The 27983-nt window shown below is 35.4% G+C and overlaps 1 protein-coding gene across 5 annotated transcripts; it reads left to right on the top strand.

Moving 5' to 3' along the window:
* The first annotated feature begins 7 nt into the window (after window positions 1–7).
* On the top strand, window positions 8–27888 carry TRIP11 (thyroid hormone receptor interactor 11). Of its 5 annotated transcripts, XR_001522036.3 has the most exons (21): window positions 8–318; window positions 2790–2866; window positions 3817–3927; window positions 4992–5267; window positions 6045–6113; window positions 6811–6976; window positions 8825–9187; window positions 9862–9902; window positions 10840–11043; window positions 12053–15082; window positions 15280–15420; window positions 15640–15833; window positions 16781–16944; window positions 17262–17365; window positions 17595–17694; window positions 21289–21370; window positions 22170–22284; window positions 22946–23068; window positions 24318–24465; window positions 24682–24830; window positions 25799–25912. XR_001522036.3 is itself a non-coding variant. In XM_015630136.3 (20 exons), the coding sequence occupies exons 1-20, from the start codon at window positions 180–182 to the stop codon at window positions 26005–26007; spliced, it is 5856 nt and encodes a 1951-aa protein (XP_015485622.1). In that variant the 5' UTR covers window positions 8–179; the 3' UTR covers window positions 26008–27888. The 5 variants fall into 5 exon arrangements, 3 of the variants coding, with proteins under 3 accessions (XP_015485622.1, XP_033370909.1, XP_033370908.1); XM_015630136.3 differs by lacking the exon at window positions 24682–24830 and having other exon boundaries at window positions 25799–27888; XR_004497839.1 differs by lacking the exons at window positions 22170–22284; window positions 24682–24830 and having other exon boundaries at window positions 25799–27888.
* The last annotated feature ends 95 nt before the right edge of the window (window positions 27889–27983 follow it).

The following is a 27983-nucleotide window of genomic DNA, read 5'->3' as shown; positions in this document are numbered from 1 at the left end:
CCGAGCCCGGTGTGCTGAGCCCGCAACAGGAGTCGCCGAGCCCGGTGTGCTGAGCCCGCAGCAGAAGCCGCGACCCGCTGTAGCGAGAAGGGAGGCGGAGGCGGCCCCTTGGCCCGCAGGAACAGGCTGCAGCGGCCTCCCGGCAGGGCCCAGCGAGGCCCGGAGGCCTCCGAACCGCGATGGCGTCGTGGCTGGGCGGGCTGGGCTCGGGGCTGGGCCAGTCCCTGGGGCAGGTGGGCGACAGCCTGTCGTCGCTCACCGGGCAGATCTCTAGTTTCACCAAGGACATCCTTCTGGAAGGCGCGGAGGAAGTGGGCGGTAAGGGGGGCTCGGGACGGGCCTGGTTCCGCGAGGGAGCTCTTCCTCCGGCCGCCGGTCCTTTCCGGACCGACGGTGGTGGGGCCTGCGCTGCGCGCACCGGCCCGGAGGGAGCTGCTGGCGGCTTGGTGCCTTTCGCGAATGCTGCTGGCTTTGCTGCTTTTGTTTTTGTGTTTGTTCCGCTCTTGTGATCTCAGGGTCTGGGGAATACACAAATACATTCCCAGGTTCTAATAGCAGGTGTGAACCTGTTTTAGGCTTATTGTTCAGAGGTCTATGAATTCCGCGAAGTGTTATGTTGCTCCGGAATGACAGCACTCAACACTCTTTTTCCTCTCTGTTTGCTTAGTTTATCTAAACCCTCAGTTAATTAGCTGCTTTTACACCGGTTCCATAAAACTGTAGAGTTGTCGTACAGAGGTTGTTTTGCCACTGGTGTGATCTAAGTGTGACGTGTCACACAGGCGAAGGTTCAGTGTTTGTCACTGTTTTGTTTATATTTCAGTTGTGCCCAGAGAAACCTGTCGAGTTCTACAGTTCCCCTACAGCCAACTATGAGAACATGGCCCTTGCTTTATAAGGATTAGAGGCTAGAACGATTTATCTTTAAAACAGAAAGTTAGAACATAAAAAAACCCAGAGACATCAGAGTAAGAAATTATATAAACCAATAGCAAATCTATTCTGTAGATAATATATATATAATATACAGTATATAATATTTTTCTCAAATTTTTAATAATTACTTTTGCTTACAAATGTTTGAAAAAAACTTTAGTAAAGTAGTTGTATAATGTGGTAATAAGTATCAGTAGATTAATATCCCTTGTATTGTTTACCATCTTGTAACTATAAATTATTTTAAAATTCAGATTTCTTAAAAAGTAGTAAGAATAGAAACCACAAAGAACAGCTGAGACTTCTGAATAGTCATCTTAAATGTGAAATTAAGCACTGCTACTTTGTTTATAATCTCTCATGTATTAGGCATTGTGAAAGAATATTATAGAAACATAAGTTGTATAGACCTTGTTGGCAAGCTGATATAATGGGTCTCATATGGATGGACTTTTTGGTCCACAGGTAAAATGCTCAGAAGAGAGAAATTCTGACAATTGTGAATTTTATTTTTTTTTTCACTTTTCTGAAAGACTTACTTAGAAATGTTTTAAATTTCAAAATCCTTAGTAGTTTTGTTTGGGAAGTTATTTTATGTGCCTGTGCACATAAAGACTGCACTGCCTGTGCAGTCTTCTAGAGTGTTTGTTTTGTTTTTTTTTGAAAGATAAATTATGAACTCACATATTTGGGCATGAGTTTGTGCAAGAGATATGTATTGATGTTTAGTAGTTACTTCCAGGTGTACTTCACTGCTGGGTACTGCTGTGAACAGCCTCAGTTTCATAAAAATTTCACAGCAGTATATTTGCGTGGGTGACTGTAAGGGTGTAAAAAATCTAGTGACTTCCAAGTATTCTTCTGTAAAGACCTTAAAATACTGTGTGGCCTAAACAACACTTTTCAAGTACTTCCTTACAGTTTGCGTTTTTTCAATTTCCTAATTGGTAAAAGTTTCCTAGGTTTTCATATTATCCCTTAAATTCAGTGTTTTGACTCCCATCAGTTGTTTCTGGATTATGGACTTGTACATCTTCCATTTCACAGTTTTCATGTGTAGATTGTTGCCTCTACAATGCTTGAGCTATCTCAGTTTTAAACAGCACGTGGAAAATTAAGAAATACAATATTTACTTGGAAATTGTACTTATTTCAAATTTTGAAGTCTTGTCAAGGTTTCTTTTTAGTCAATTTTGGATGATTTCTCATTGCTAAAAGGAAATGTGGTGTTTCAGTCTGTTAAATGTGGGACATAGGAGAAGTAAACTCATAGGCAATTTGAGGACAATTGATCATCAAAATGTATCTGGAATTACATTTTCTATTGGATAAACTGTGATGGTAGATATATCACCTTTTTAGAGACAATGAGTCTTATGGGGTTGATGTTTTGTTATGTGGGTTTTGTTGAGTGTGGGTGGTTTGTTTTTTTTTTATTCTGAAAATTCAGTCACTGTTATGCATATTCAATGGAATTAATACTTGTTTTGAAACTTCTCGTGGCATTACAGAGAAACACACAGCTCAGGTCAGGAGCAAGTCTGAAATGAGAAACAGATTCAGGGCCACAAAATAGTCAAGTAAAACATTTTTATCTCCCTTACTTTAAAGCTTAAATTCATCCTAATCTGTTACGCTTTTGATTTGATTCAAAGTCTAAATATGAGTGAACTATATTAGATGCAGAAAGACTGCCTGAAAAATAATTCTTACAGTGTTCTGATAAAAACAGTTTTTGATATTTACCTAGGAATGAACATTAAAGCAGTCTGAAGTAAGATAAGTATTAATAACTGGTCTTTCAACCGATTGAATGGATTGTAATTAAAATGAAAATTTTCACTTTCTTTCAGATGCAGCGACAGAACTGCATGTGTCCAATTCTAGACTCAGAGAAATAGAAAGTATTAATGCAGCACAAAAGTTTGAAGTAAGAAATTTCAGATCACTATTGTAGTTTAAAGCAATGCATAGAATTTTTTTTTTTTTTTTGTATAAAGTTGAAATATTGCACTGAAATTGTTTGTACCTGGGTAAATCCAGAAACAAGGGTAACGGTGGTGTTAGAGTGTGACTTTGGTTTTGTGCCAAACTGCCATCAGAGTTAGGGACACACATGTTCATTGGTGTCTGCATGTGCTGCAAGTTTTCCTCTTTTGATAACTGTGACTGTTCCTGCTGTGTCAGGTGGACTTGGACTGCAACAGTAGGCTTGGGTCTAAAAAGAGTGGGCATTTTCCCTGCTTCTGTTCTCTTTCTGTTGTCCTGCTGTTTGGTCATTCTGACATAGGCTGCTCGTGCTCCTCCAAAACCATTTACAAATCTCACGTACCCTCATGGAAAGTGACTTTCTGCACTCTCATAAAGGACTTGTTTGTCTTGTGACTTTATTTATGTCTCTAAATAAGTAACTTTCATGTATGCCTTCAGGCCTCAAGAGCATTGTGAAGTTAAGATACTATTTTGGGGAACAACGGTTCCTTCTTGTCCTCTTTCTAGTTTCTTGCCATCTGCTCTTGGCTCAGGTCAGAGAGAAAACACTGGATATTAGCTGCAATCTGTGCTTTGTCGCTGTTCTTAAATTCTTCCTGTGAATCTTGCTAAGCTGTAATTCAGCCCCAAGTTTTTTAATTCTTGACATTTATCTCTGGTCATCAAAAACTGTTTTATGAAAGTGAGCTGAAGTCCATGCCATATAAAAATGGAAAGCTTGGACATGACCATGATTTTGGGTCCACACGTTGCTGTTACTGTGTTTTGAATGAAATAACATGAGAAATCTGTACAGTTTAACTGCTTTGCTGTCCAGTAGCTTTGTGTTTTTCTGATTCTTTAAGGACTGTTCTGAGTTTATCAACATTCATTTCTCATGTTTGCTAGAATGACAGACTGAAAAAAGTCTGTAGTGACTTAGAAGAAAAGCATGAAGCTGCAGAGCTGCAAATAAAACAGTTGTCCATTGAGTACCGGAATCAGCTTCAACAGAAAGAGGTAGGACACAGAGTAAAATTTCTCAGTGAGTATGTCCAATACATTTATCTGTTGTGCTGTTTAATGCCTTTGTTATGGTGTCTGTTCTCTTCCAGTGGAAATGCTGGTCACAGCTATGGTCTCTTGGTTTGTTAAAGTAGACTAAGACATATTTCATTGAATCGTGTAATGTAAGCCAAGCTGCCAGGAGATAGTTGAAACAAGAGAAAATGCTCTGGGAGTGTTGTGCAGCTGTCAGAATTTCTGTTGTTTCTGGGATCAGTGTGAGAACACTGAGACACACTCTATTGCTTTGTATTTCTGATTCAGTTACTTTTAAAGAAGGCAACAGGAACAAATTCACATTTGAAGCAATTACTTTATCTTAATGTATGCAATTACAGAGAACAGAGCTAGCTTTTAAAATTTGTGAAATGTCCCTTTGTGATGGAAGCATCAGCTTCATAATCTATTGTATAACATGAGATTTCATAGACCTAAATGAAGAAAGTTGCCAGCATGCTGAGAGTTACACAAAAGGGAGTTTTATTTCTGATTTATTCACAAATCCATGTGGGAACTAGAGGAAGCAGAACTATGAGATGTATAAAATTCTGCTTATTAAATACAATAACAGAGTTGTTACAAGAAAATTACATGCAGCCAATTTCACTTTATTGTGAATAAGTAAATTTTTACTACACTGACATGTTAAGCATAAAAGATGTTAAGTGTAATAAAAATAACTGGAAAAGCATCATATATTGCTTAACTTTCATATCCCTCTTTATGTATTTAATACCCTCTTTATATAGCCTGGATATTGTTGTACTGCTTGTGTACCTTGGCTGCTAAAAAAACCTTGTGTCTTTGTGTGAGGTACTTTATGACATTTGAGCTAAGGGTGTTTTTTTTTCTCCATTATGAGAATGTTTGGAGCTTTTTTCTTTTTTTAATGAAAGTGATCAGTTTTTTGTGCTAGGGGGTGTTGTTTGGTTCACATTTCATAAAGCTACAGAGGGTAAAGTGGAGTGTATTTTGATATTCTTCTTATTCAAACAATGCATTTAATTTTGTGTATTCAGGTGGAAATCAGCCATCTAAAAGCCAGACAGAATGCACTACAGGAGCAACTGCAGAAAGTACAGACAGCTGCTCAGAATTCTCAGTTGGGAGCTGGTGTTTTGCCAGCAGCCACTGCATCGGCCTCCTATGTTCCAGAGGTCAGACATTCCTCAGGTTTTGAAAGAGATGACATGGATTTTGGAGATATAATCTGGTCACAACAAGAGATAAACAGATTGTCCAATGAAGTTTCCAGGCTTGAATCGGAGGTTGACCACTGGAAGCAGATTGCAGTGGTGAGTGGTTTCTCTTCTACCCTGCCCTTCCCTCTCCCCTCCAAATTATTGTTTTCATTGCATTTGGTGGATCTTTCGAAAGTTCATGCTGAAAAATTTATGGAAGCAACATGTTTTGATGGAAAAGCTGAAACCTTTCATGTTGTCACATGACTAAGGACACATTCAGTGACTAATTTCCAAATGCTGTTATGCATGATTTGTCAAGTTAGGTAAAGGATTTCATGAACATTCACCCAGAATGATACTTCAGGGTTTCATTTTTATTCAGCCTTTCAAAAAATACTTCCCATCCTCCTGGCTACGATACTGATTTTTATTGATAGCACAGTACTGTTCAAAGTAATGGTTGTATATTTGCATGCTTTTTATGCTTTCTCTTCTCCCAGTCCTTGATATGTCAGTTATAATTCATGGTCTTTAAAGCGGCTGCTGATGTGAGTTAACCATTTTTCAAGGTACAGCCTGATTTCAGAGGTGTACTTTTCCCATGTGAAAATACTCAAGCGACCCCATTGTCTTACTATGAGCAATAAGACCCCCACTCCAAACTTTTACCCATTATATGTAGTAATGTAATAATAAAAATCCATTAAAAATAAGAATATTTCCATTACAATATATTTTTTTATAAATCAAAATTACAGCAGATTTTTATTTTGCTTCATGTTAGCTTTGTTGTTTTCTACTTTTGAGTATCAATAGAGGAACCACTTAGATAAAAATACGTGTATTTATCACAGTTTTCATATGGATATGTGGTTTGGGTTTTTTCAGTCTTCCAAAGTTCAAGGCACAAACGATGCTGAACAAAGTGAAATATGCAAACTACAAAATGTAGTTAAGGTAAGCTGACAAGTTAGTCTTCTTGTGCTTTGCTCTTCGTGGTTTTGCATATAGTCACATGACTTGTAAATATTTTAACTGGCACTATTATGACAACATTAAAAATGCACAGGGGCATGTAATAGCATAGCAACACTTCAGTCAGCAGTACAATATTTAAAAACAGTTACTCTGAGGAAGGGTGTTAGTATGATTTGATAATTACAGTATGTTAGCTTGAAACAGTGACATTAGTACTTACAAGGGTAAATCACTTTGTGAAGCTGTTGATGAGTTATGAGGCTGTATTTTAGATACACAGAATAATTTCTCCCTTCTCAGAAGCAGCTTGCCTTTTTTTAGGTGAAGGTGCAAAATATGGATTTTATATGTCATCCTAGAAAGTTACTAAAAGTGCATCCTAGTGCATCCATTTTGTATGTAAATCTAGTAATTGCTTTACATTGATTTTATATTTGCTGTTGTGTAGAGCATACTATTTGTGTAAACATACTTTTTAAAGGAATTTTTTTCCACCTATTTAAAAAATCCCAATCAACAAAAATCAAGAAACTTGACTTCTGTGAGAAATCCTTTAATAAATCCTTTAATTAGACTGGGGAAAACTTGTTTTCTTTCTTTTGTATTGTATTATTTCTTTCACAAGAAGACACTGTACTGTATTTTGTCTTTTTGTTTCTCTAATGATATTTTTTAGGAGCTCAGACAGAATTTAAGTCGAGAAATAGATGAACATCAGCATGAGCTGTCAGTATTGCAGGATGCCCAGAGACAGAAGTTAGTAGAGATAAGTCGCCGACACCGAGAAGAGCTGCGTGAATATGAAGAGCGAATTGAAGAACTTGAGACTCGGTTACAGCAAGGTCTCTGTTACCAGATGCTTTCTGTTTTATGTAGAGTGAATTTTGGTTAAAATGTTGAATATGCCTGTAGCAGTAGAATAGATATCAAATACATCATGTTTAGAATTTTAAATTTCAACTTGAGTTCAGCTTCATGTTTAAGACAAGTGTCCTGTATCTTTTATTCACTCTGGTTGGCTTGAACACTGGGATGATACCATTTCATCTGTGACAATATCATGCTGGAGGGTCATTTTCTATACATACCAATTGTGCTCTGAATTTTGCACTTTCTGAGTAGGTTTTTCAATTTACACTGGATATAGGTAGGGATAAGATATACCAAATTGATTATAAGAAAGTAGCAGGACAAAAATAACTTTTGTGAGAAGTACTATGTGCCAGTTGGGTTACTTGACAAAAGCTCAAAGGTTGGGTGGTGAGATGCTGAGACAAGTTGCCCAGAGAAGTTGTGGTTGCCCCATTTCTGGAAATGTTTGTCACCAGATTGGATAGGACGTTGAACAACCTGATCTAGTGGGTGGCACCTCTGTCCATGATGGTGCAGGTGTTGAAACTAGATGTTCTAAAACGCCCTCCCAACCCAAAGCTGTGATTCTATGATCACCATAAACCACACCTTAGTGTGTGGCATAACTACAGTGTAGAAGCTCAGTAGTTCCCACAAATAACTTTTTGTTGCCATGTCAGTATTTCATACTCTCTAAAAATAGTCATGTCGATTAGGTTTCCTGGAGAACCTTCTTTGCACAAATATGTAAGCTTTGCCTGTAAACTTCTGTATTTACCTGGTATAACTTGGACTTCTAAAGAGTATATACTCTCCTTTTAGAACAAGAGATCTACTCCCTTCTTGGAAACAAGGAAAGTGTTTTCACAGCTTCTCTAACTTAAAAGGTAGTACTGATAGGGAATTTATTTCTTAAAATCAGATGCCTGTTAAGATGTAACATCTTTTTTCACTTCACATACATATTATCAGCAGGACTAATTTAAGGAAGCTGAAGGCACAAGTCCCTTATCTTTTACATTTCCACTTACCTGCAGAATAAATACTGCTAGTGGCTTTTGAGGAACTAGAGTATTTTATATTTCTATTTTGTTCATTCTGTCTGACAAGATAATAGGGACTAGGGCAAGGTCAAGTGTTTGAGCTGACACACATTTGAAGTGAATTCACAAGTAGTGTGCTTTCATTTAACTTTTTTTCCCTGCACTCTTCTGATAATGCCTTATTGTACTCTTTAACTTACCTGGAAATTACAGAAGATTGTACAGAATCGTCAGTATAGTATGTCAGTATGATGGATCTGTAAAAAGGTTAATTCTGAAGAAGGTTTTTCTTCAATTGAAAACCTTTGTGCATCATTTACCAAATTATTTGGAGCAAATTGTTCCCTATAACCCATCTGGAAAATCTTTGAAATTTAATTAATAATTATAAATGGATTTTGCATCAATCTGAATTAGATGGGATTTGGTAAATTTTTCTTAGAAAATGGAGAGATTCCAAATCTTGATAAATTAGATTGTCATCTCAGCAAGAGAGGTGAGGGTCAAGTATATTCTAATTAAATTGCAAACAAAATATGTCTTGCAACATTTACCATGTAAAATTATATTGAGCCAGACATGTGAAAGTATTCAGAAAGCTACTTACTTATACCAGTAATATGTATAGAATGGCTTCAAATGTTAAACCTATTCAACCAAGCTTTCTGTTGATGGTGACCAGGTCTTTGTTTTAGTCTATCTCCCTCTGTCAGGAGAAGAGGTGAAGGAAGAGAAATAAAAGATCTAGAGTGGTGGTTTTGGTGAATATTGCAAACAATCTCTTTTGTCTTTTAGATGGTGTGAGCACTGATGCCATGGATGACTCTAAAATTACTGAACAGAAAAAAAAAGCTCAGAGTCTAGATGGAGGACGGGTAGAAGAGTTGCAGGTTGTAAAGGACCTAGAGGATGAAATAAGAAAATTAAATCACAAACTGTCTTCTGCCAAAGCGGAAAACAAAAATCTCCTGAAAGAGCAAGAATTTGTAAAGCTAGAAAAAACCCAAATAGCACAAGATTATGAAAAGCTTAAATCTGACTTCAATGTGCTTCAAAAATCTGTGGCAGAGCAAGATGCTCTCCTGAAGGAACAGAAGCAGCTCCAGTCAAAGACATCACTACCACAAGATGTTGTCAGCCTACAGCAAGCATTGTTAGGTACTAAAGCTATGATTTTTTATTATTATTTTTTATTTTTATATATTCTCACAAGTTTTCACTTTTAAAACTCAACTTATTTTATTAATTTAAAACTGAATAGGAGAATATGTGCCTTTAAAGTATTGCTGATTTAGAAAAGCATTGTCCATTGAAGTAAGGCGAAGCAGAAAAGAGAATTGTTAGGACTAGCGTGGTTATCATAGGGGTTTGTGATTAGGGAAGTAATCATGTCTGCCAACCATATCTGTTTAAGATGGGTCTTCTCTTTAGAAGTAAGTAAGCCTCAATAGATGTTGTTTGTTTATATTCAAAAAGTGTATTTTTGTGTATGTATATAAAGGTACTTGGTTGCTAATATCTTCTCCGAAAGGAGACACCAACCTACTTGTTTAAGAAACATATCTCTAGGTAGAAAATATTTTAATATTTCATAACTAATAAACTCTAGTACCAAAGTCCCCCTAATGTGGGATCAGTTGTGGAAGTAATACTCTGCTTTGAGTGGTGACTGATGGTATGTTTGAATCTTTTATGGCACTGATGCTTTGCATCACAAAATGCTGTGAAACTATTCCCTTCTGAGCAACAGAATTCTATTTGGGCAAGGTGGGAAAATGGATTTTATTGTTGTTTGAAAAGTAGTAAATTATCTATTTAATTTTCCTTTATAGAAGCAGAAAATGAAATAGCAAGACTTTCCAGTTTAAATCAGGTAAAGCAATTTCTAAATTAAGCCAACAAAAAGGTTCATAACAATAGTAACTGATGGAAAACAGATTTTGGTAGCTTGTTTGGTTTTTTTAATATTTGCATTTCTACTTAAATAACATTGTAATGTAAAAGGAAATAATTGTCGTTTAATTCTGTAATTATACGTAGAATTTATAGAAACAATACATTTTTACTTGTGAAACTCCACAGTGCATTCTACTAGGAAAACCATTCAAATTCCAACTATCGTATTGTTACCTAGAAAGCTGTAACATACATTTTTAAAGTACTAATAGTTCATTCTGTAAAATAAGTCATTTTTCACTTCTGCTGTAGCATGTTTTAGTTTCGGCATTTAACAATTGTGAAATCTTTCTCTTCTGTGTAGTTCTCATAATAATACTGCATTCCATCTTACTGATGAAGTGAAGCAGTAGAACATAACACACATTTAGTTTTTGGCATTATTGTCTTGGTCCTTTATAAACTCTCAGACTTGAGAGATTTGGTTTATTTTATTTTGTATCCAGTAGTATTTTTCAGCTGAGTTTTTCTGTGTTTTGCATGCATTCAAGAGTTCCCATAGCATTTGTCATAATGATGTAATTTAGATGTCCTTGATTAAAACTTCCTGTCTCACTATGCAGCCTGTCATGTTTAAGGTGGCTCTTGCAGTTATAATAGTTTATCCCAGCTGTCAATCCAAACCTCAGACGTGGATATAATACACACAGCTTTTTGTGCAGAAGTTTATAAACTGCACTCCTAAACCAAGTGATGAAGAAATAAATGTGTATGTATGAATGGTAGAGAGAAATACTTCACATCAAAGATTATTTAACTGGGGTAGTATTCATGTAGGCTTAGAGTTTCTAATATAATTTCAGCAAGATAAAGTCTGATATTTACAATTTTTTTTATTTTATTTTTATTTTGAGGGTCTTGAGAAGGAACTGACAAGTGCACAGCATAAACTTGAGAATATTCTTTCTTCGAATACAGAGAATCAAAATTCAGAAATAAATCAGTTAAGACAAGATTTGGAAAGGAAAGAACATGAATTAGATGAAAGTGTTGCTGAAAGAGAAACTTTAATAGCAGAGTTGGAAGAACTAGACAAGCAGAATCAAGAAGCTACTCAGGTAATACATACTGCAGCTAATTATTGAACAGCTGAATAAATGTTTAGAATTCTGTGTGTGCCTGTGTTTGTCTTTTAAGTTCATCTTGGAACATAGATAGCAGGGAAATAGAAGTTATCTTTTGAGGCCTAAAATCAAATACTTGGGGCCAGTATTTCTCTATATCTACCATCTCAATGTGAAATTCAGAAGTGCAAGTAAAACCCACTTGTTCTAGACAAAGAAGTAACACAGTATGTCATCTATCCGTAAGAGATGTTACAAGCCCAGTTAAATAGTCCCTGATTTTTCATTGCAACATTTCTGATGAAATTTATCCTGGCAATATTCTGATCTGTCTTATGACATTATGCATTACAATGGTTTTTGAAACTTTTTCTTTTATAACATAATTAATTATGTTGAATTTGTAAGTTATTTTATTGCAAGTTCTTTATAATATGAGCTTTTGTGGAGTAAAAAAATCACCAATTATATATAATCAGAATTAAACTTATTTATATATAATCAGAATTATCCTTTTTGTCACAGTTCAGTGTATTTGACCTGTAAATTTGAGTTGCAGGCCATGTGTTTTCAATTGTTGATTTACCGATTAATCACCTATGAAATGAATCCACACAAGTATGTTGAAACAAAAAGTTGAAAATAGAATATACAGAATTTAAATGTAGTGCCACCCTATTTTTAAGCAGTAGATGTTTGCTGAATTCTGACAGTTCTATTCTTTAAGTAGTTCTTTTATTTCTTCATTTAGATAGTTAAGGTTCTTTTAAGGGTGGTGTTCTTTTTTCTTGTAGTGAAATGTAATCTGTTCTTATTTGTTATTTGGTTTTAGTTAATTTATCATTACTAGTTGATCCTACTTGCCAACTTCTTTTGGTAACTAAGAAACATTTTTTTCTCTCAATTTTTTAAATTGTTTATTGTTCAGAGGATAAATGTGAATGAATGCATAGTTCAGCTGGTTATGCTACCCCAATGAATTCTGTTTTGTGTTCATTTCCAGCATATGATTATACTGAAGGAGCAGCTATCAAAGCAACACACAGAAACTGATAGCATCATCAAACAGCTGAAACTTGACATCGATTATGAAAGAAAGAAAGTATCAGAATTAGAAACTGAGAAGACGAAAACTATGAAAGAGTTAGAGAGTCAGAAAGAAAAGCTAAGCCACTGTTCATATGCACTTAATGATTTGCATGTAACTAAGCAGGAGCTACAAGATAATATTATAGATCTTCAGGAGCAATTAAGGAAAGCTCAGGACTGTAATTCACAAAGTAAAAAAGAAATTGGAGAGTTGCAGCAGAGACTAAAAGAAAGAGAGGAAGAACTTCATGTATCCTTGAGCAAGTTAACAGAAAAAAGTAATGAGGAATCTAACTTTACTTGTCAAGATCTGATTCTTAAAGAAAGAGAAGTAGAAATTGCAAAACTACAGAATGATGTTTCAGAAAATAAACAAATAAACGAAGATCTACAGAAATCTCTGTCTAATCTCAGAACAGAAAATGGAAAGCTGATAGCAGCCATTGAAGAACTAAAACAGGAGTTAAATGATGCCATTTCTGAGAAAAAGAAAGTTTACTTGGAAAAAGACACTGCTGTGGAGGCTTTGAAAATGGAAAAAAGACAGTTAGAGAGTGAATTAAATGAGACAGAGAAGAGGCTTTTGGAGCAAGCACATAATTATAAGCAAACTATTGAAGAGTTATCAAATGCACGTAGTATGGATACCACTGCATTGCAGCTTGAGCATGAGCGCCTGGTTAAGCTCCATCAAGAGAAAGACTTTAAGATTGCTGAGCTTAAAAGGACCATTGAGCAGATGGAAACTGACCATCAAGAAACAAAAGAGATGTTGACTACTAGCTTAGGAGGACAAAAGCAGTTGACAGATCTCATAAAAGAGAAAGAGGTATTCATTGAAAAATACAGAAATCAAGCCTTAGAGGTGAAGCAGGAACTTGAGGAATATATTAAAGTTTCAAAAAAACAGGATGTCTTAAAACAGAACTTGGAGGAAAAAGACAGAAGTCTTGCAGTCATGAAGGAAGAAAATAATCATTTGAAAGAAGAAATTGAACGCCTTAAGGATCAGCAAAGTAGATCTACACCAGGGGTGGAGCCTAAAACTTTAGATATTATTATTGAACTTGAAAGTGAGGTAACACAGTTGAAAGTGATAAAAAATAATCTTGAAGAAGAAATAAAAGTTCACAAAAAAACAATAGAAGATCAGAATCAAGCAACAGTGAAACTTCAGCAATCTCTGCAGGAGCAGCGAAAGGAAATAGATGAGTCCAGATTTCAGTGTGAACAAATGAATGTCACACATGAAAGACTCTTCTTAGAGAAAGATGAGGAAATCAGAACTTTGCAGAAAACAATTGAACAAATTAAAACCCAGTTGCACAAGGAGAGACAGATTATTCAGACTGATTCTTCTGATCTTTTTCAGGAAACCAAAGTTCAGACTCTTAATGGAGAAAATGGAAATGAAAAACATGACTTATCTAAAGCTGAAATTGAAAGACTGGTGAAAGGTATCAAAGAAAGGGAGATGGAGATTAAGCTATTAAATGAAAAGAATGTTTCTCTAAGTCAGCAAATTGATCAGTTGTCTAAGGATGAAGTTGGTAAACTTACTCGAATCATTCAAGAAAAGGATTTAGAAATACAAGCTCTTAATGCTAGAGTTTCCTCAGCTTCCTGCAGGCAGGATGTTCTTTCCCTTCAGCAGCAGCTGCAAGCTTATGTTCTGGAAAGGGAACAAGTACTAGCAGTTCTGAGTGAAAAGACAAGGGAAAACAGTCAGTTAAAAACAGAGTATCGTAATATCATGGATATGGTCGCTGCTAAAGAGGCAGCTTTGGTGAGGTTGCAAGAGGAGAATCGAAGGTTATCCAGTAGATCTGAGAACAGCAGTCAAGACATGTCTAGAGAAACTATTCAGAATTTATCCCGTATCATTCGAGAAAAAGATATTGAAATAGATGCCCTAACTCAAAAATGCCAAACCTTACTGACTGTCTTGCAGACATCCAGCACAGGTGCTGATAATGGGGCAGGGGGTGTCAACAGTAACCAGTTTGAGGAACTTCTGCAAGAACGTGATAAACTAAAACAGCAAGTTAAGAAAATGGAAGAGTGGAAACAACAAGTAATAACCACGGTCCAGAACATGCAGCATGAGTCAGCTCACCTCCAAGAAGAATTACAGAAGCTTCAGGCACAAATTTCAGTTGAAAGCGATAGTACTTCAAGGCTGCAGGTAGATTATAATGGCTTGATTCAGAGTTATGAGCAGAATGAGAAAAAGCTGAAAAGTTTTAGTCAGGAATTAGCACAAGTTCAACACAGCATAGGGCAGCTTTATAACACTAAGGATCTTCTCCTGAGTAAACTGGATTTGGTAACACCATCTGTGGCAACAGCTTCCACTGTTTCACAGCTTTCAGGTGTTCAATACAGTCCTCCTGAAGCGCTCAGTGAGGAGTGTAAACTCCTTCAAAAAGAGCTGGAACAGCTGAAAAAAAAGTTACAAGAAAAAGATTCAACTATTAGGACTCTACAGGAGAACAACCAGCGATTATCTGATTCTGTTGCTACAGCATCAGAGCTTGAAAGAAGGAGTCAAGAAGGGACTGAATCAGAGATGAGGCAGATCAAAGAAAAACATGATGTGTTACAGAAGTCACTTAGGGAAAAAGATATATTAATTAAATCTAAAAGTGATCAGTTACTTTCTGTGAGTGAAAATCTTAGTAACAAAGAAAATGAAAATGAGCTTTTAAAGCAAGCTGTAACTAATCTAAAAGAAAGAAATTTAATATTAGAAATGGATATTCAAAAACTGAAAGAAGAAAATGAAAAAATAGTTGCAAGGTGCAGAGAAAAAGAAACAGAATTCCGTGCACTTCAGGAGACTAACATGCAATTTTCAATGATGCTGAAAGAGAAAGAGTTTGAGTCTCACTCAATGAAGGAAAAAGCTCTTGCTTTTGAGAAGCTGTTGAAAGACAAAGAACAGGTATGTACGTTCATACTTATGACTATCTCTTTAAGCTAGATAAGTTCAAAATAATATTCTTCCTGGATATTTTTCTGTGCTGCAAGGCCATAGATGTCCTTGTTAGATCAGTAGTATTTTACACTCTTCCTAGCAAAGACTTTGCCTCTGGTAAAACTGTTGGCCATGTTTGAAATATTTGTATATGTCTTCAACAGGGCAAGACAGGAGAATTGAATCAGCTGTTAAATGAAGTTAAGTCAATGCAGGAAAAAGCTGTTACTTTTCAGCAAGAGAGAGATCAAGTCATGGTAGCACTCAAACAGAAGCAAATGGAGAGCAGTGCCCTGCAGAGTGAGGTACCACCAAATAATTTATAATTGCAAGAAATAAATGAAAAAATGATGAGAAATTGCATCTGTAATATTTTTTTATTATTTTAGGAGCAATCACTTGTTAAAAGCACTTAAAATTATTACACTTGCAATGTTCTTCCATAGGCATGTGTTACATTTGCTTAATTTTTTTTTTTTTATAAGAAGTGATAGTTCAAGCAACTTAAGGTATGTTCTGCACAGGTACAGCATTTGCATGAGAAAGAGCAGCGCCTAAATCAGGAACTGGAGAGGCTGCGGAATCACCTTTTAGAAATGGAAGACTCCTACACCCGAGAAGCTTTAGCTGCAGAAGACAGAGAGGTCAAGCTAAGAAAAAAGGTTTTGATTTTGGAAGAAAAACTTGCATCCTCATCTACTGCAGTGGAGAATGCCAGGTAGTTTTTTAAATATCACAGTAAACTAAACTGCCAGTGCCTCTGTAATACTGAGCTGCCATCCTGTAACATGCTAAGCACTTGAGAAAAGAAAAATATATGAACTTCTGTTACTGAGAATCAAGAGGATGATTTAAAATATACTTGGCTACTGTTGAGAATTTAAAGTATTTCTTCTTTTAGTAGCAATTATTGTCAACAGTGCTTAGAATGAGAAAAATAAATCCTTAACCCATTAATTTAGTTGTGTGTTAAAAAAGTGACTTACTTTCAAGTCAAGGCTTCATTCAGTTTGGAAGAGTCTTATTTTATACATTTCAACGCACACCTGACTGTCATGCCATGTGAATTTCTTTCGAGATACCCATTCTTACTTTGTGCCTGATACCAATGGAAAGTGTACACTGCTCTGAACTTCCTTCTTCTTAGTGTAAATATATAGGGCAAGATGCGTTGATTTCTTCTGGGTAGCAGAATCTGAGAGGCTAAAATATTTTTACACAATTGGAAATTAAATGGAGCATTCAGTTGCTAGTAAGTAGCAAGATATACTGAGTTTTTGGAGGCTGGGTTTAAAAGTAAAGTCTGGTATAATAGACCTATTGATTCATAGTAATTGAAGCAGACAACTGGGAAGATATGGATTTTTATTTCTTTTTTGTAAAGATGCTATTATAACAATGAACAAAAACTAGATTTTTTTCTAATGCATTTCAAAAAAAATAAGTTAATTGGGATTTTTGCTTTGATTGTCAAAATTTTGTTGCCAGACTTCTTTAAAATATCTTTTTAGATTGGTTGTGTGTGTTTTTAAAGAGGGGGAAAAATGCAGTAATTCTTGAAAACTGAGCTGAAAAGTTTTTGGTAAGCAGTTTTTTGCTGGGATTTAATTTTCTCTGTGATAACATCTGTTACTTAAGTAATGTATGTATCTTGTTTTCATTAAGTCATCAGGCTAGTCTGCAAGTTGAATCTTTGCAAGAGCAGTTAAACCTAGTTTCCAAGCAGAGAGATGAAACCGTGATGCAGCTGACCATCTCCCAGGACCAAGTGAAGCAGTATGCACTGTCTCTGACCAACCTGCAGATGGTACTAGAGCAGTTCCAACAGGGTAAGGTTTGTCAAGAAATAGCAAAGATTACAAGTATTTTGCAACTGAAATAGTTACCAAATTTTGGTGCTTTTGAAGTATTCGTTACCTCGTTTTCTTTTTGATAGCCTGAACCTCAGAATCCGTTGTCTGTTTAAAAACTTTAAAAAAACAATTCTGTGGAAACTATTGATCAGTATCACATTTATGAAATTGAAATAAATTGGTCTACCTCATGAAGACTAGATATGATAATGCTGAGGTTTTGCAATTGCATATCCCAAGATGAGTTACATGTTTCAAATTAAGAGTTTTGTCTCTTGTTTTTAATCCTTTAGAAGAAAAAGCTATGTATTCAGCAGAACTGGAGAGACACCAAAAACAGAGTGCAGAATGGAAGAAGAAAGCAGAAAACCTAGAAGAAAAAGTTTCATCACTGCAGGTGGGCTAAATAATGAAATTGAACCTTGTCAAACTAAATTGTAACTCTTCACTGAGCAAGCAAAGTAGCATTCTTCTGCTGACCCTCTATTTTCTGAGGGTGTTTACAATCCAGTTATTTGTCTGAGCAAGTGATTGCAGTTTCTTCACCTGTTATGTTTGATGTGTGTGGTATTAGGATAATTGTGATCTCTCTGCTTTTTTTGTCCCTTTCCTACCCTCTTATTTAGGTGAGTTTAGAAGAGGCAAATGCTGCCCTAGATGCAGCATCCAGGCTTACTGAGCAGCTGGACATCAAAGAGGAGCAGATTGAAGAGCTTAAGAAAGAAGGTAAGTTCATTTTTTTCATTTCTGCTTAAAATATTTCAATCAGCTGAGGAGATAATGTAATATTCCGAGAAACCAAAACTGATATCCTATTAGAGACTAATTCTTTGCCACATTCTGAGGACTTCTTTGTTTATAAAGCAAATGTGAAGAAGTCTATTTACCTTCTGTTTGTCATCTTTCTCAAAAGAAAGCCCAGTAGAAGTTTTTTGGTTTTGGGGGGGTTTTCCCTGTAAATACCAAGACAGTTGATTTAGTTCTGTAAGTGTCTTTTTTAAAAGTTGGTGAAATACCAAGTGTTGTCTGATTTTCCAAAGTAGCAACCATATTTTACATAGTTACAGGAGTACAGTGAGGTGGAGATAATGGTGTGCAGTTGGTAAGAGATGACTGCCATCTCTGCTGGATGCAGTGGTAACTCATGCTTTGAACATACACAACTAATTATTACTATTCCTTTTATAATGATAATCAGTCTTACCCTTGTAATAAGTGATGTTTTCTTGAAGCATTCTTGCTTATGACAGATACATGGTATGAGGTCTCATTTGAAAGTCTTCAAGATTCCAGCAAGAACTCTACAAAAAAGTTACTACTTTTCTACTACATATTTAAATGGGTACTTATTTAAATTTAGTTCTAAGTGCAATTTGGCATCCAGGTGGGCGTCATGGAAGTGCTCCCTGAGTTCACATATGAATTTTACAAGCTAAATTAAATTTCAAACTGCTACATAATGTACAACTAGTGATCTGTTTTTGAACTGACTGATCTGTATATTTATGTCTCACTACAGACATTGTCAGTAAAAGATCACAAACACACTGGATTGAAATTAACTTTGGCATAGGAAAATACTGCACTCTTAAATGGGAAGTTCTTTATTACTGTTTAATTTTGATGTTAAACCCTTGCATAAGAAGGAGGGAGAGAACACTAAGTATCAAGCAGTGTTGTATTGGCAAGCAATTTACTTAAAAAAATGAAATGGAATTGTTGCATAAAGGAAACAGCACTTTAATGTTGCTGTAAATTGTGATTTTTATAGAAAAAAATAACTTTGTATTCTCTATTTATACAAGAAAACATAAAATGTCTTATTGCAAATTGGCCAAATACATTCCCAGACACTGTTTTTTAGCCAAATCTTTTGAAGGATTTCTTTATGGATTTTTTTGGCAGGAGAAGTGATTTTAATGGAAAAGTATAAGATGTACCAGATGCAGTTTTCTGGATTGCCATAAATGGTTAACAAATTATTAGAGACTGTAAATGTCTGGTTTACAGCAGTCCATGCTGAATTTTGGCTCAGGACCTTTTTGTTACTTAGTCTTTTCATACACCCAAAGTACATGTTTTAAGTCCTTTTCAGCTGTAAGATTCTATTTTAGAGGGAAATGTTCCATTTAAAAAATATGTTTAATGATAAATTGCATAGTCACTCTGGATGGAATTTAGCTGTGTAGTGGTTCTGAAAAGTTGATCCTCTTTGATATAAAATCTTTTTTCATTTAAATTATTAATATTTTCATTTCATTTAAATTATTAATACTTTCTTTAAACCCATCATAAAGGAATAAATGAAGTGAATAAAAATTGAAAAAGCAACTCACAATTGTCCTGCTTTGCAGATAAATAGCAGTAGTGTAAAATTAAATTGAAATTTGTTTTCAGATGCTGCTTGTTTATCCTTTTTGTGGAATTGGTAGTATAACTCTTATTCCCTTCTATTCTGTGGACATCCAAATAACAACTCACCTATGTATGCTCATGCAACTGTATCATTTTATAATTATGTTTGCTATGTTTTCCTTCAAGTATTGGTGTCCTATTTAACTATATTTACAAAGTAGCATAATTTTAAGTAAATGTAAACCTCAAAACCATGGATTAAGTCTCCTGTGCCTCACCCTGCTATGTTAAGAGAGGATTGCTGAAGAGCTGTCACATTATTGGAGTGGATTTTGATGCATATGGATGTAGTTGTTACAAGATATATTGTTGTATAATACATGTTTTGCTTTAGTTTTTAACTTGCTTTGAATGAGGAGATTACTCTGTGTGTTCCTTGAATAAGAACTTTCCCAGCATGATATTAGTTATTTTGTTCTATTCTGTACTCCTTAAAATTCATATTTATGATGTAAAATGTTTGTATAAAGACGTGGAGTATTTGAATAGGGCATATTAGGTTGTATCCATTTCACAGACTGGCTCTTTAATGTGTGTACATACAAAATCTCTTTATGAGTTCTCATAGAGTTACTGGTGTTAATTGGGAACCATGTTTTGTCAACATAGTTGTGGCATGTACTTATTAAAGATTGACAGTGTGGAAATGAGTGGAATCCTTTCCATGCACCACAGATTATTTGACTTTAAAAGTTGATAAAAGTCATTTGTCTTACAAAGATGTTGAAACTTTTTAGATATTAACTGAGATAGATAAAACAAAAGTGTATCTTCTGTGGTTTTTAATGAAGCATTTTTAATTAACATGAGCCCAAAAATTGTTACAAACTAAGTTGATCAGCAGTTTTTCCAAAGGTTTTGGAGGTAAGCATTAAACCTTATAGAGGGAGAGGAGAAAAAGTTCATCCTGTCTACTTTTACCTGTAGGGTAGAGTTGGCCCTCACAGACAGTCCATGTTATAGTATATTTGTCAAGTTTTTGTGTGTGAATAAGGCTTAATTGTACTTTTATTAGGCTTCAGAGGTAGTATCTTGCAGAACCCCAGTTTGGGGAGAAATTAAGCTTTTGTGGTCTTTATGGTCTTAGGCCACCTCACATTCACTGATAATTCTGGCCTATTTGTTCAGCTTGCAGGCCATGTTGCCTGACTGCAGTGGTTGCTATTTTTCTCTGTCTTGTTTTTGGCGTGTAAAAGTTGTGGCATTTCATCTCTTCCATTCATGTTTTTGTTCCCAAAAATGTGGATAATCTTGTATATGCCTGTCTCTCTTGCCAGTATACTGAATAATGAAGCACAACACTATTTCTGTGATGCATCGGTGTGTCCCAGCATGCTGTTTCCAGAACTTGCATCAATTACAGTGGAGTGGAAAAGGTCCAAGCAGAACAGGCCCTCAACAAACTCCTGATGTTGTTCTGCTAGCCAGTAATGCATCTAGGAAACTTGAGAACTCCTCTGGTGCTTTTTGAAGCAACCTGCTAGTAGGGTACACAGAATACCTGGGCTTGGGTAATATTGGAGGTTAAGGGCAGAGATCAAAAAGACCTGATGCCAGCATGGAGTTTGACCATTATGAAAAAGATTGCCACCACAGGACTGCAGACCTTGCTGAACAGTTTCTTTCCAGTTCTGTATTATTTAGATAGAAAACAGCAGTTCATCAGACCTTCTGCAATGGGCTTATTTAACATGTGTTCCTGTACTTCAGCTTTGAGTATTGTTCCTGAAATTTCAACTTGGGCTTTCAAATAGCAATGACTTACTTGACACCTTTTTATAAAAAAATCACATTGATTTTATGGTTCATAGCAATATTTATGAAGGTATGTGTTACTGATAAATTTTGCAATAACGTTTCAAAGTTTATGTTTTTGTTTCTTTTCCTGTGACATTACATTTATAGGTGAGATCAGAAGAGAAATGTTAGAAGATGTACAAAATAAATTAATGAACCTTATGAACAGCACAGAAGGAAAAGTGGACAAGTAAGTCTTTCAGGAAAGATTTGGTCTAAGTTTTTTTGGTTTATTCCTCTCAATGTGCAGATGTGGCATTCACAGTTACAAGAGTAATACAGGACTGTATTTCTGAATGTTGTCTTGCAATACATTTTTATTATTTTGACATTTTTCAATTGCTTGGTGGTTGTAAATAGTCATTTTGATTAGTAAAACCAAGAGATATGTGACTTTGGCTCACTGATGTGTTTCTTAAATAGAAGTGAACTTCTGTAGCATGAGTTCTGCAAATGGAGATAAGAGTTCTTAATGAAATTGTTTTATAATGTTCAAGGTGTGAACAACAAGCCTTTTCCTGTGTCTGCATCACCTGGATGTCATGTAAATCTCTTCCTTGGTCCTTTTTTTTTAATTCTCTACCCAGCAGAACTGAAACAGGGATAGGCAAATGGGTTCCCCTGTCCTGATCATTATGTCTTGGTTTGGAAGTACACAGAGCTTTCTTTTTAAATGTTCTTCTGAATCAAAATCTTAGAACAAGCATTTTACTTGACTGTAGTATGTACATCCAAATTTGCTTATGTTGCCATTCAGTTTCACCTTACTGCATACAATATTGCTAATACTGTCCAAATCCACAGTCTGTAAGAAATGTAATAACTTACAGAAAGAGGAAATTGGTGAGGTACCTTTTAGTTATTTGTATAGGATGTGTTAATTTCTATACTGTAAATTAGGCAAGAATATGAGGAATAAACGCATCAGTACTATGGTATCAGCTGTTACACAATAGCAGCTTGTATAAGTACCTTCTTTTGTTCTGCAGACTGTTGATGAGAAATCTCTTTATTGGACATTTTCATACTCCAAAAAATAAACGTCTTGAAGTGTTAAGGTTAATGGGAAGTATCTTGGGACTGAAAAAGGAGGAACTTGATCAGGTAATACTTTGCAGAAAATTAGGCATTCTTTTTTTTTCTTAATTTTTTTTTCTTTTTTCTTCCTTTTTTATTTTCTTTTTTATTTTTTTTTCAGTTTTTTTTTTCCTCTTTTTTCATACCTTTTCCTTTTTTTTCAGTATCCTTACCTGAAAATGGAATTACTTGCTACTGAACTAAATGTGACTGTCCCTGCACATTTTGTGGGGAAAGTGTGCTTTTTCTTCTTTTGTCTCACCTTTTTTTCTGTGTGGGACTTTTTAATGTTTTTTTATCTGATGATCCTAATCTTTCAATAACATTGTCTTAATAGGGTAGATTTAATTTTGCTGAGGAATGCTAACTTAGCAAGGAAAGGATTTAACTTTGTGCTGTTGTGTAGAGTAGCTGTAATATATCAGTTATAGAAAAGTAAGCCTGTTATATATGTACCAGTAGTTACTGTGAAAAATGTGAGGTTTATACTCTTAAATAAAGAGCCAGGTTTTTAGACTGCCCGTCTTTGGGAGGTGGAGAATATGGTTTTAACAATAATAAAATTTTTTACTTATCTCTAAGTGCCACATTGTTATGTGACATTGCAGCCCATATTTATTCGCTTTCTTTTATGTGCTGTCTTATTTTTGTTGTTTCCTAACTTTGTTTTCTTCAAATATTTTTCTAGTTGTTATCTGAAGAGCAAAGAGGGGTTACAAGATGGGTGACTGGCTGGCTTGGTGGAGGAGCTGGGTCAAAGAGTGTTCCTAGTACACCTTTGAGACCAACTCATCAGAACATTTTTAATAGTGTAAGAATTAATCATTCATTCTCTTGGTTTGAATGGAAAAATGGGGAAGTTGCTTATCAATGCTCATGTTTGGTTCATTGGTACATTGAGCTTCATTTACTGATGCTGCTGTACCTTGTGTAAATTGTTTTGTGCAGCTGCTTTGGCAAAAGGTTTTTTCCTGCACTAAGGAAATATTTAGACATTGAAAATTATACAGTGATAAGTCTTGGGCTAATAAAGAAGACAACTACTCTTCCACTGGTTCCTGCATTCATTGTTCTTATAGTATGGACTTCATGTGAGAGTATGGAATTCCACAGTATTGAACAGTATAGAAGACTGTCACATATTTTGATGACTGTGTTCCCATGTCTCCTTCAAATTTAAATTGAAAAGCTTTTTCAGCTGCTGCAGCTAGTGCCTCTTATGTACAGCATATAAAACTGGAATTTTAAGTTTTCAAATACTGTAGAGCAGCAGATCTCATAGCATGATCCATGGGAGCAGCTTATCTATGGAACTTTCCATTTTGCAGGCCAATAAATAATGTACTCAAGGACCAAGCACTGAGGGATTGGAGTTTTTGGATTGACTTTGGTTTTTTGCTCAATTGAACTAGAAATATTGAGAATGGATTCCTGTAGATCATCTTGAAGTGTAGGGATTGATTTTTTCCCCCTAAAATGGTGCGGGCACAGAGGCCACTAAAGGACTGTGGTCTGATTAACAATAGAAGTAAAAGAGAAAAACTAATGCTTTTGTGTGATTAATACAGGCTTTGCTAAGACAAATTTTATCTTGTCATGCTACCAACACTTTAATCATTCCATGCTTCCTTTATTTGAGATTCTTTATGAAATAAAGCACACATGAGCTTTAAGAGAAAAGATGGAGTTTTATGTGTTCCTGGAGGAGAGATTGGTTGAGCAAAGACTAAGGAAATACTGTGATGTCAGTAATAGCATGTAATTCTTTAAATAACTGGCTTAAATCAATAATGGAATTATGTTAGGAGTATGTATGTTTTCTCTAGAGTTTATCAGTTTTATATAAATGCCTCTTAGTGAGACAACAACGAAGAGTGTACTTTGAAAATAAGTTTCATTGTCACTCACTGAGACCTGCTTAGTACCAAGTACAAGTACAAAATTGATTGCAGGCTGTCAACAGCTTTTTTGGTTTTTTATATGTATATATATATGTATTTTTGACTTAGTACTTTTCACCAGAGCATCAATGAAATATAATAACTAGTAGTTTTTTACAGTCTTTTTCAGAACTGTTCGTGAAATTCCTTGAAACTGAATCTTGCCCAAGCCTTCCCCCACCCAAGCTCTCTGTTCATCACATGAAACCTTTAGGAGCAGCAGGAACTGGTAAAAATAGCAGTACTCCACCCAACAGTCAAATGCAAGGTAACTTCCAAATCTTTACACAGCACTTAAATAACTACTGGTGGAATTTTAATGAGGATTTTAATGATTCTGTGCTTCCTCATTTGTAAATTATGAACTTGATTTCTTCTCCCCAACCATGTCCTACTTTGTCTTTTTCTTTTTTTTTTTTTTAATTCTTCTCCTATCTTTCCTTCCCACTGCATCTATACCTCACTTTCTAAACTCTCAATACAGAAGATTAGAGGGACCAAATTCCCTTTGATATGGGAAGGATTTAACAGCACCTGTTAGAGCCAAACAGTTGCTGTGTAGACAACTTCGTATGGTGTAGCAGTGAAACCAGTCCTGATTTTCAGCATCTCTGTTGATCAGCCTGTGTTGAAGTGAGTGAAAAATGCAAGTAATACAACTTTGCAGTGTCTCTCTGGTGTGTAGAACCTGGTTGCTCAGAGAGGACCAAAGTAAAATCAGTTAAGTGTATGGCCTGGTATGAAATCTCTGTAAGCAGTGCAGGAGTGTTGACCTAGAAAAATCAAAGAGAACCATTAGGCTTACATTAAGCATGTTAAATTAATGCACTTTTGTTTTAAGTCATTTAAGATTCAAATGTTCAATTTTACTGGTCTGGTTTATCATTAATTTTTTAATATGTGTTTAAGACTTCACCTTAATATAGGCCCGCTGGTTTGCAGAAGCTTGTTTTGTTTGAAACTTAGCTGTAAACTCAAAAGAAAATAATAACAAAAAACCCTGAACAGCAAACCCCTACATATTATATGTATGCACAGAGGTAGAGAAAGATGCTAAAAAAGCCTTTCTCAATTCACCTAAAGTAGTTGGATGGTACAAAGTGCTGTTTATTTATGGGGGTTTTCATCAGGCTGACCCTGGGGAAGCTGTGCCATGTGTTGGGAAACCTTCCTGTGCTCTGCATTTTAGTGCATGTGCCCCACTTCTGCAGATATTTTGTGTCTGGCATTGCTAAGGTGAAGTGAACTGCAAAGGGTGTTCATCTTGGCTGTCAGATGTGCACATTTTTTTTGGGTAGCTTGGGTTGTTACAGAATTTTGGTAGTGGACTTGGCATTGCTGTGCTAACATCTGGACTTGATTTTAAGAGTCTTTTCCAACCTAAAGGATTCTCTGGTTCTATGAGAGTAGTCAAGAGCCTATAAAAGTCTTTGAGGGTGTCTACAGCCTGTGGCAAGAAGATTTTCAAGGACTTAGATGTTCCTGGAGTAATAGGCAATTTTAGAATGTCTTTCTGAACAAATGCTGAAAAATTGGATAAATTTAGGAATGTTTTTTAACAAGGTGTTTTCATTGTTGGTTTGGTTTTTTTTGTATTCCAGATTCTCCAGTGTCAGGAATGGGTAGAAGACCAGATGCAAATCCATTTTTAGCACCTCGATCTGCAGCAGTGCCTCTCATAACGCCAGCTAGTAGTTCTGGACATCTGCTTATGAAACCTATTTCTGATGCATTGCCTACTTTTACACCACTGCCAGTGTCCCCTGATGCCAGTGCTGGTGCTGTATTAAAAGACCTCCTAAAACAATAGATGGTCTTGTATCAATATAATGATGGTAGCACTTTAAGGAAAATGAGAACACTATGTTGTATATAATTTACCACAATGAGGCCTTCTGTAAAAAGTCATGTATTTGATTGCAATTGTACCTTGCTTTTCTTGTACTTACAAACTTATCAGTGCTTCAGAAATTCTAATGGTGGAATGAATAATTGCCTTCTGTATAGCAGGCATTCATTTTGGGTGTGGGTTAAATATTTAACTCAGAAAAAAATCTGTCTCGTTGCTAGATTGTCAAAGGACAAATTAAAGGATTTTTAAACCTTAGGTATACTGGGTTGTTTCAGATATGCATAGACAGCATTAACTCTTTGGCATTGAAATCGATTTTTCCATTAAAATGATCTGCCATCTACCTTCAAGAACCAGAACTAAAAAAAATACATAGAATACCCAATTAGTGGTGTTTATTTAATGTACTTTTGGACCTGTTTTTCTTATTTAAAAGTTCAGTTGCATTTGGGGGCAATTTGAGGCACATTGATCTCTTTGCACAAAGATTTGATATAGCCCCCCCCAGGCTAACAGCTGTTTTCAGCAGACAAAGCCATCAGCACCGAGGAGTCAACTATGGAAGTGAGGCTTCACATCCTGGCCAAGAGTGGGTAATTTAGCAAATGATATGTTCACATATATAAAGACACTGTGCTCTAATGATCCAAGGTGTATATTTGAGAGACTTTTTATCTTGCAAGATTTTGTAGATCTAAATATAGACTTAAAGCTTGAACACATGTATAGAATTAAAAGGGAAGAAGGTGCTTGCTTATCTCAAATGTGTAAATAGGTCTTTGCACAATCAAGGCCAAAGTCAATTATTCTGTAAATTTTGGTGTGATAACTTGTACACTTTGTTTAGCAGGTAAAGAATGAAGTTGCATACTAAAGAATAGGAATTACCCTAATAGTGAATCTGAGATAAAACATCCTCAGTTTAAAATGTGTAATTTCTAAGTCTTTTTATATGCCTCTCCTTGTTAAGTCAGTGTTACAATAACTGTTGTGCAAGTTCTATATTAGAACTGTCAACCTTCTTCATTTTCATTAAGGTCCTGGATGAAATTGTTGTAAGAGTTATATTTAAATAAAATTAATTACTGAACTTGTACAGAATCAACCAAAATAATGCAAGAAATCTTTGCATTTATTTATATAGAGGTCAAATAGTGAATTTTTTTTTGCCTTGAAACCTAGCAAAGACTTTTTTTAATTGCTGTACTTACCTGAAGAGCTGTTTGAAACTCTTCTTCAGTATAGTAATGTTTCATGGAAGACTAAGCAAATTTGTTACTGGATTGATCTACCATATTGGATTTTGATTTAAAATTTTTTACCCCAAAAAATTTATGGACAGTTTGGCAGTTGGATTTCTGAAAAGATTACAGCCACATATTTACCAATGTAAATTCTATGTTATATAATAAACGTAATGAGAATCTCAAATTACCTCAGCTGAGAATATTAGTTAGGTATTTCAAATGTACATCTTCATTTAAACTGGACTGGAACAGCTGCTTTTTTTTTTCTCTATAGCAATTATAAAGAAAACTGAAATCAGATGGCATCTGTGCAATCTCTCTTGGTCTTGTAGTTATGTCTGTTTAATGATATATGGCTGCTTCGCAATAAAATTGCCTTTTGGTAAGCCAAAGCAGAAGGAAATGTTTAGTTTTTAAAAATTATGTGACTTACATGTTGTAAATTACCAGTGGAGTCATGCTGCTCCCTATTCTCTGAAGATACTAACTGAGCAGTTCTTTTTTCCTCCTTTGACTGCAGAGATCGTAATGTGTACACATTTCTCTTTCAGGAAGCTCTCTAAATGCCAATAAAGAAAATATAGTAAGACCATTTATTTCTGCATGCTATAAGTCAGTTCCATTTATACAGTAAGGTATGAGTTTGAACAGGGAAACCTAATACCAAGCAGAGGTACTGAAGAACTT

This window comes from Parus major, chromosome 5, assembly GCF_001522545.3.
Source record: "Parus major isolate Abel chromosome 5, Parus_major1.1, whole genome shotgun sequence".
Classification (NCBI taxonomy): Eukaryota; Metazoa; Chordata; class Aves; order Passeriformes; family Paridae; genus Parus; species Parus major.
This window is presented reverse-complemented; position numbering and strand designations above follow the sequence as displayed.

What these genes read in the sequence shown, in the direction of transcription:
- TRIP11 (XM_015630136.3), top strand. Translation starts at nt 180, where the DNA reads ATGGCGTCGTGGCTGGGCGGGCTGGGCTCGGGGCTGGGCCAGTCCCTG. An exon ending in AACTACAAAATGTAGTTAAG is followed by an intron (nt 6,114 to 6,810) that starts GTAAGCTGACAA and finishes GATATTTTTTAG; the next exon opens with GAGCTCAGACAGAATTTAAG. An exon ending in TGAGACTCGGTTACAGCAAG is followed by an intron (nt 6,977 to 8,824) that starts GTCTCTGTTACC and finishes TTTGTCTTTTAG; the next exon opens with ATGGTGTGAGCACTGATGCC.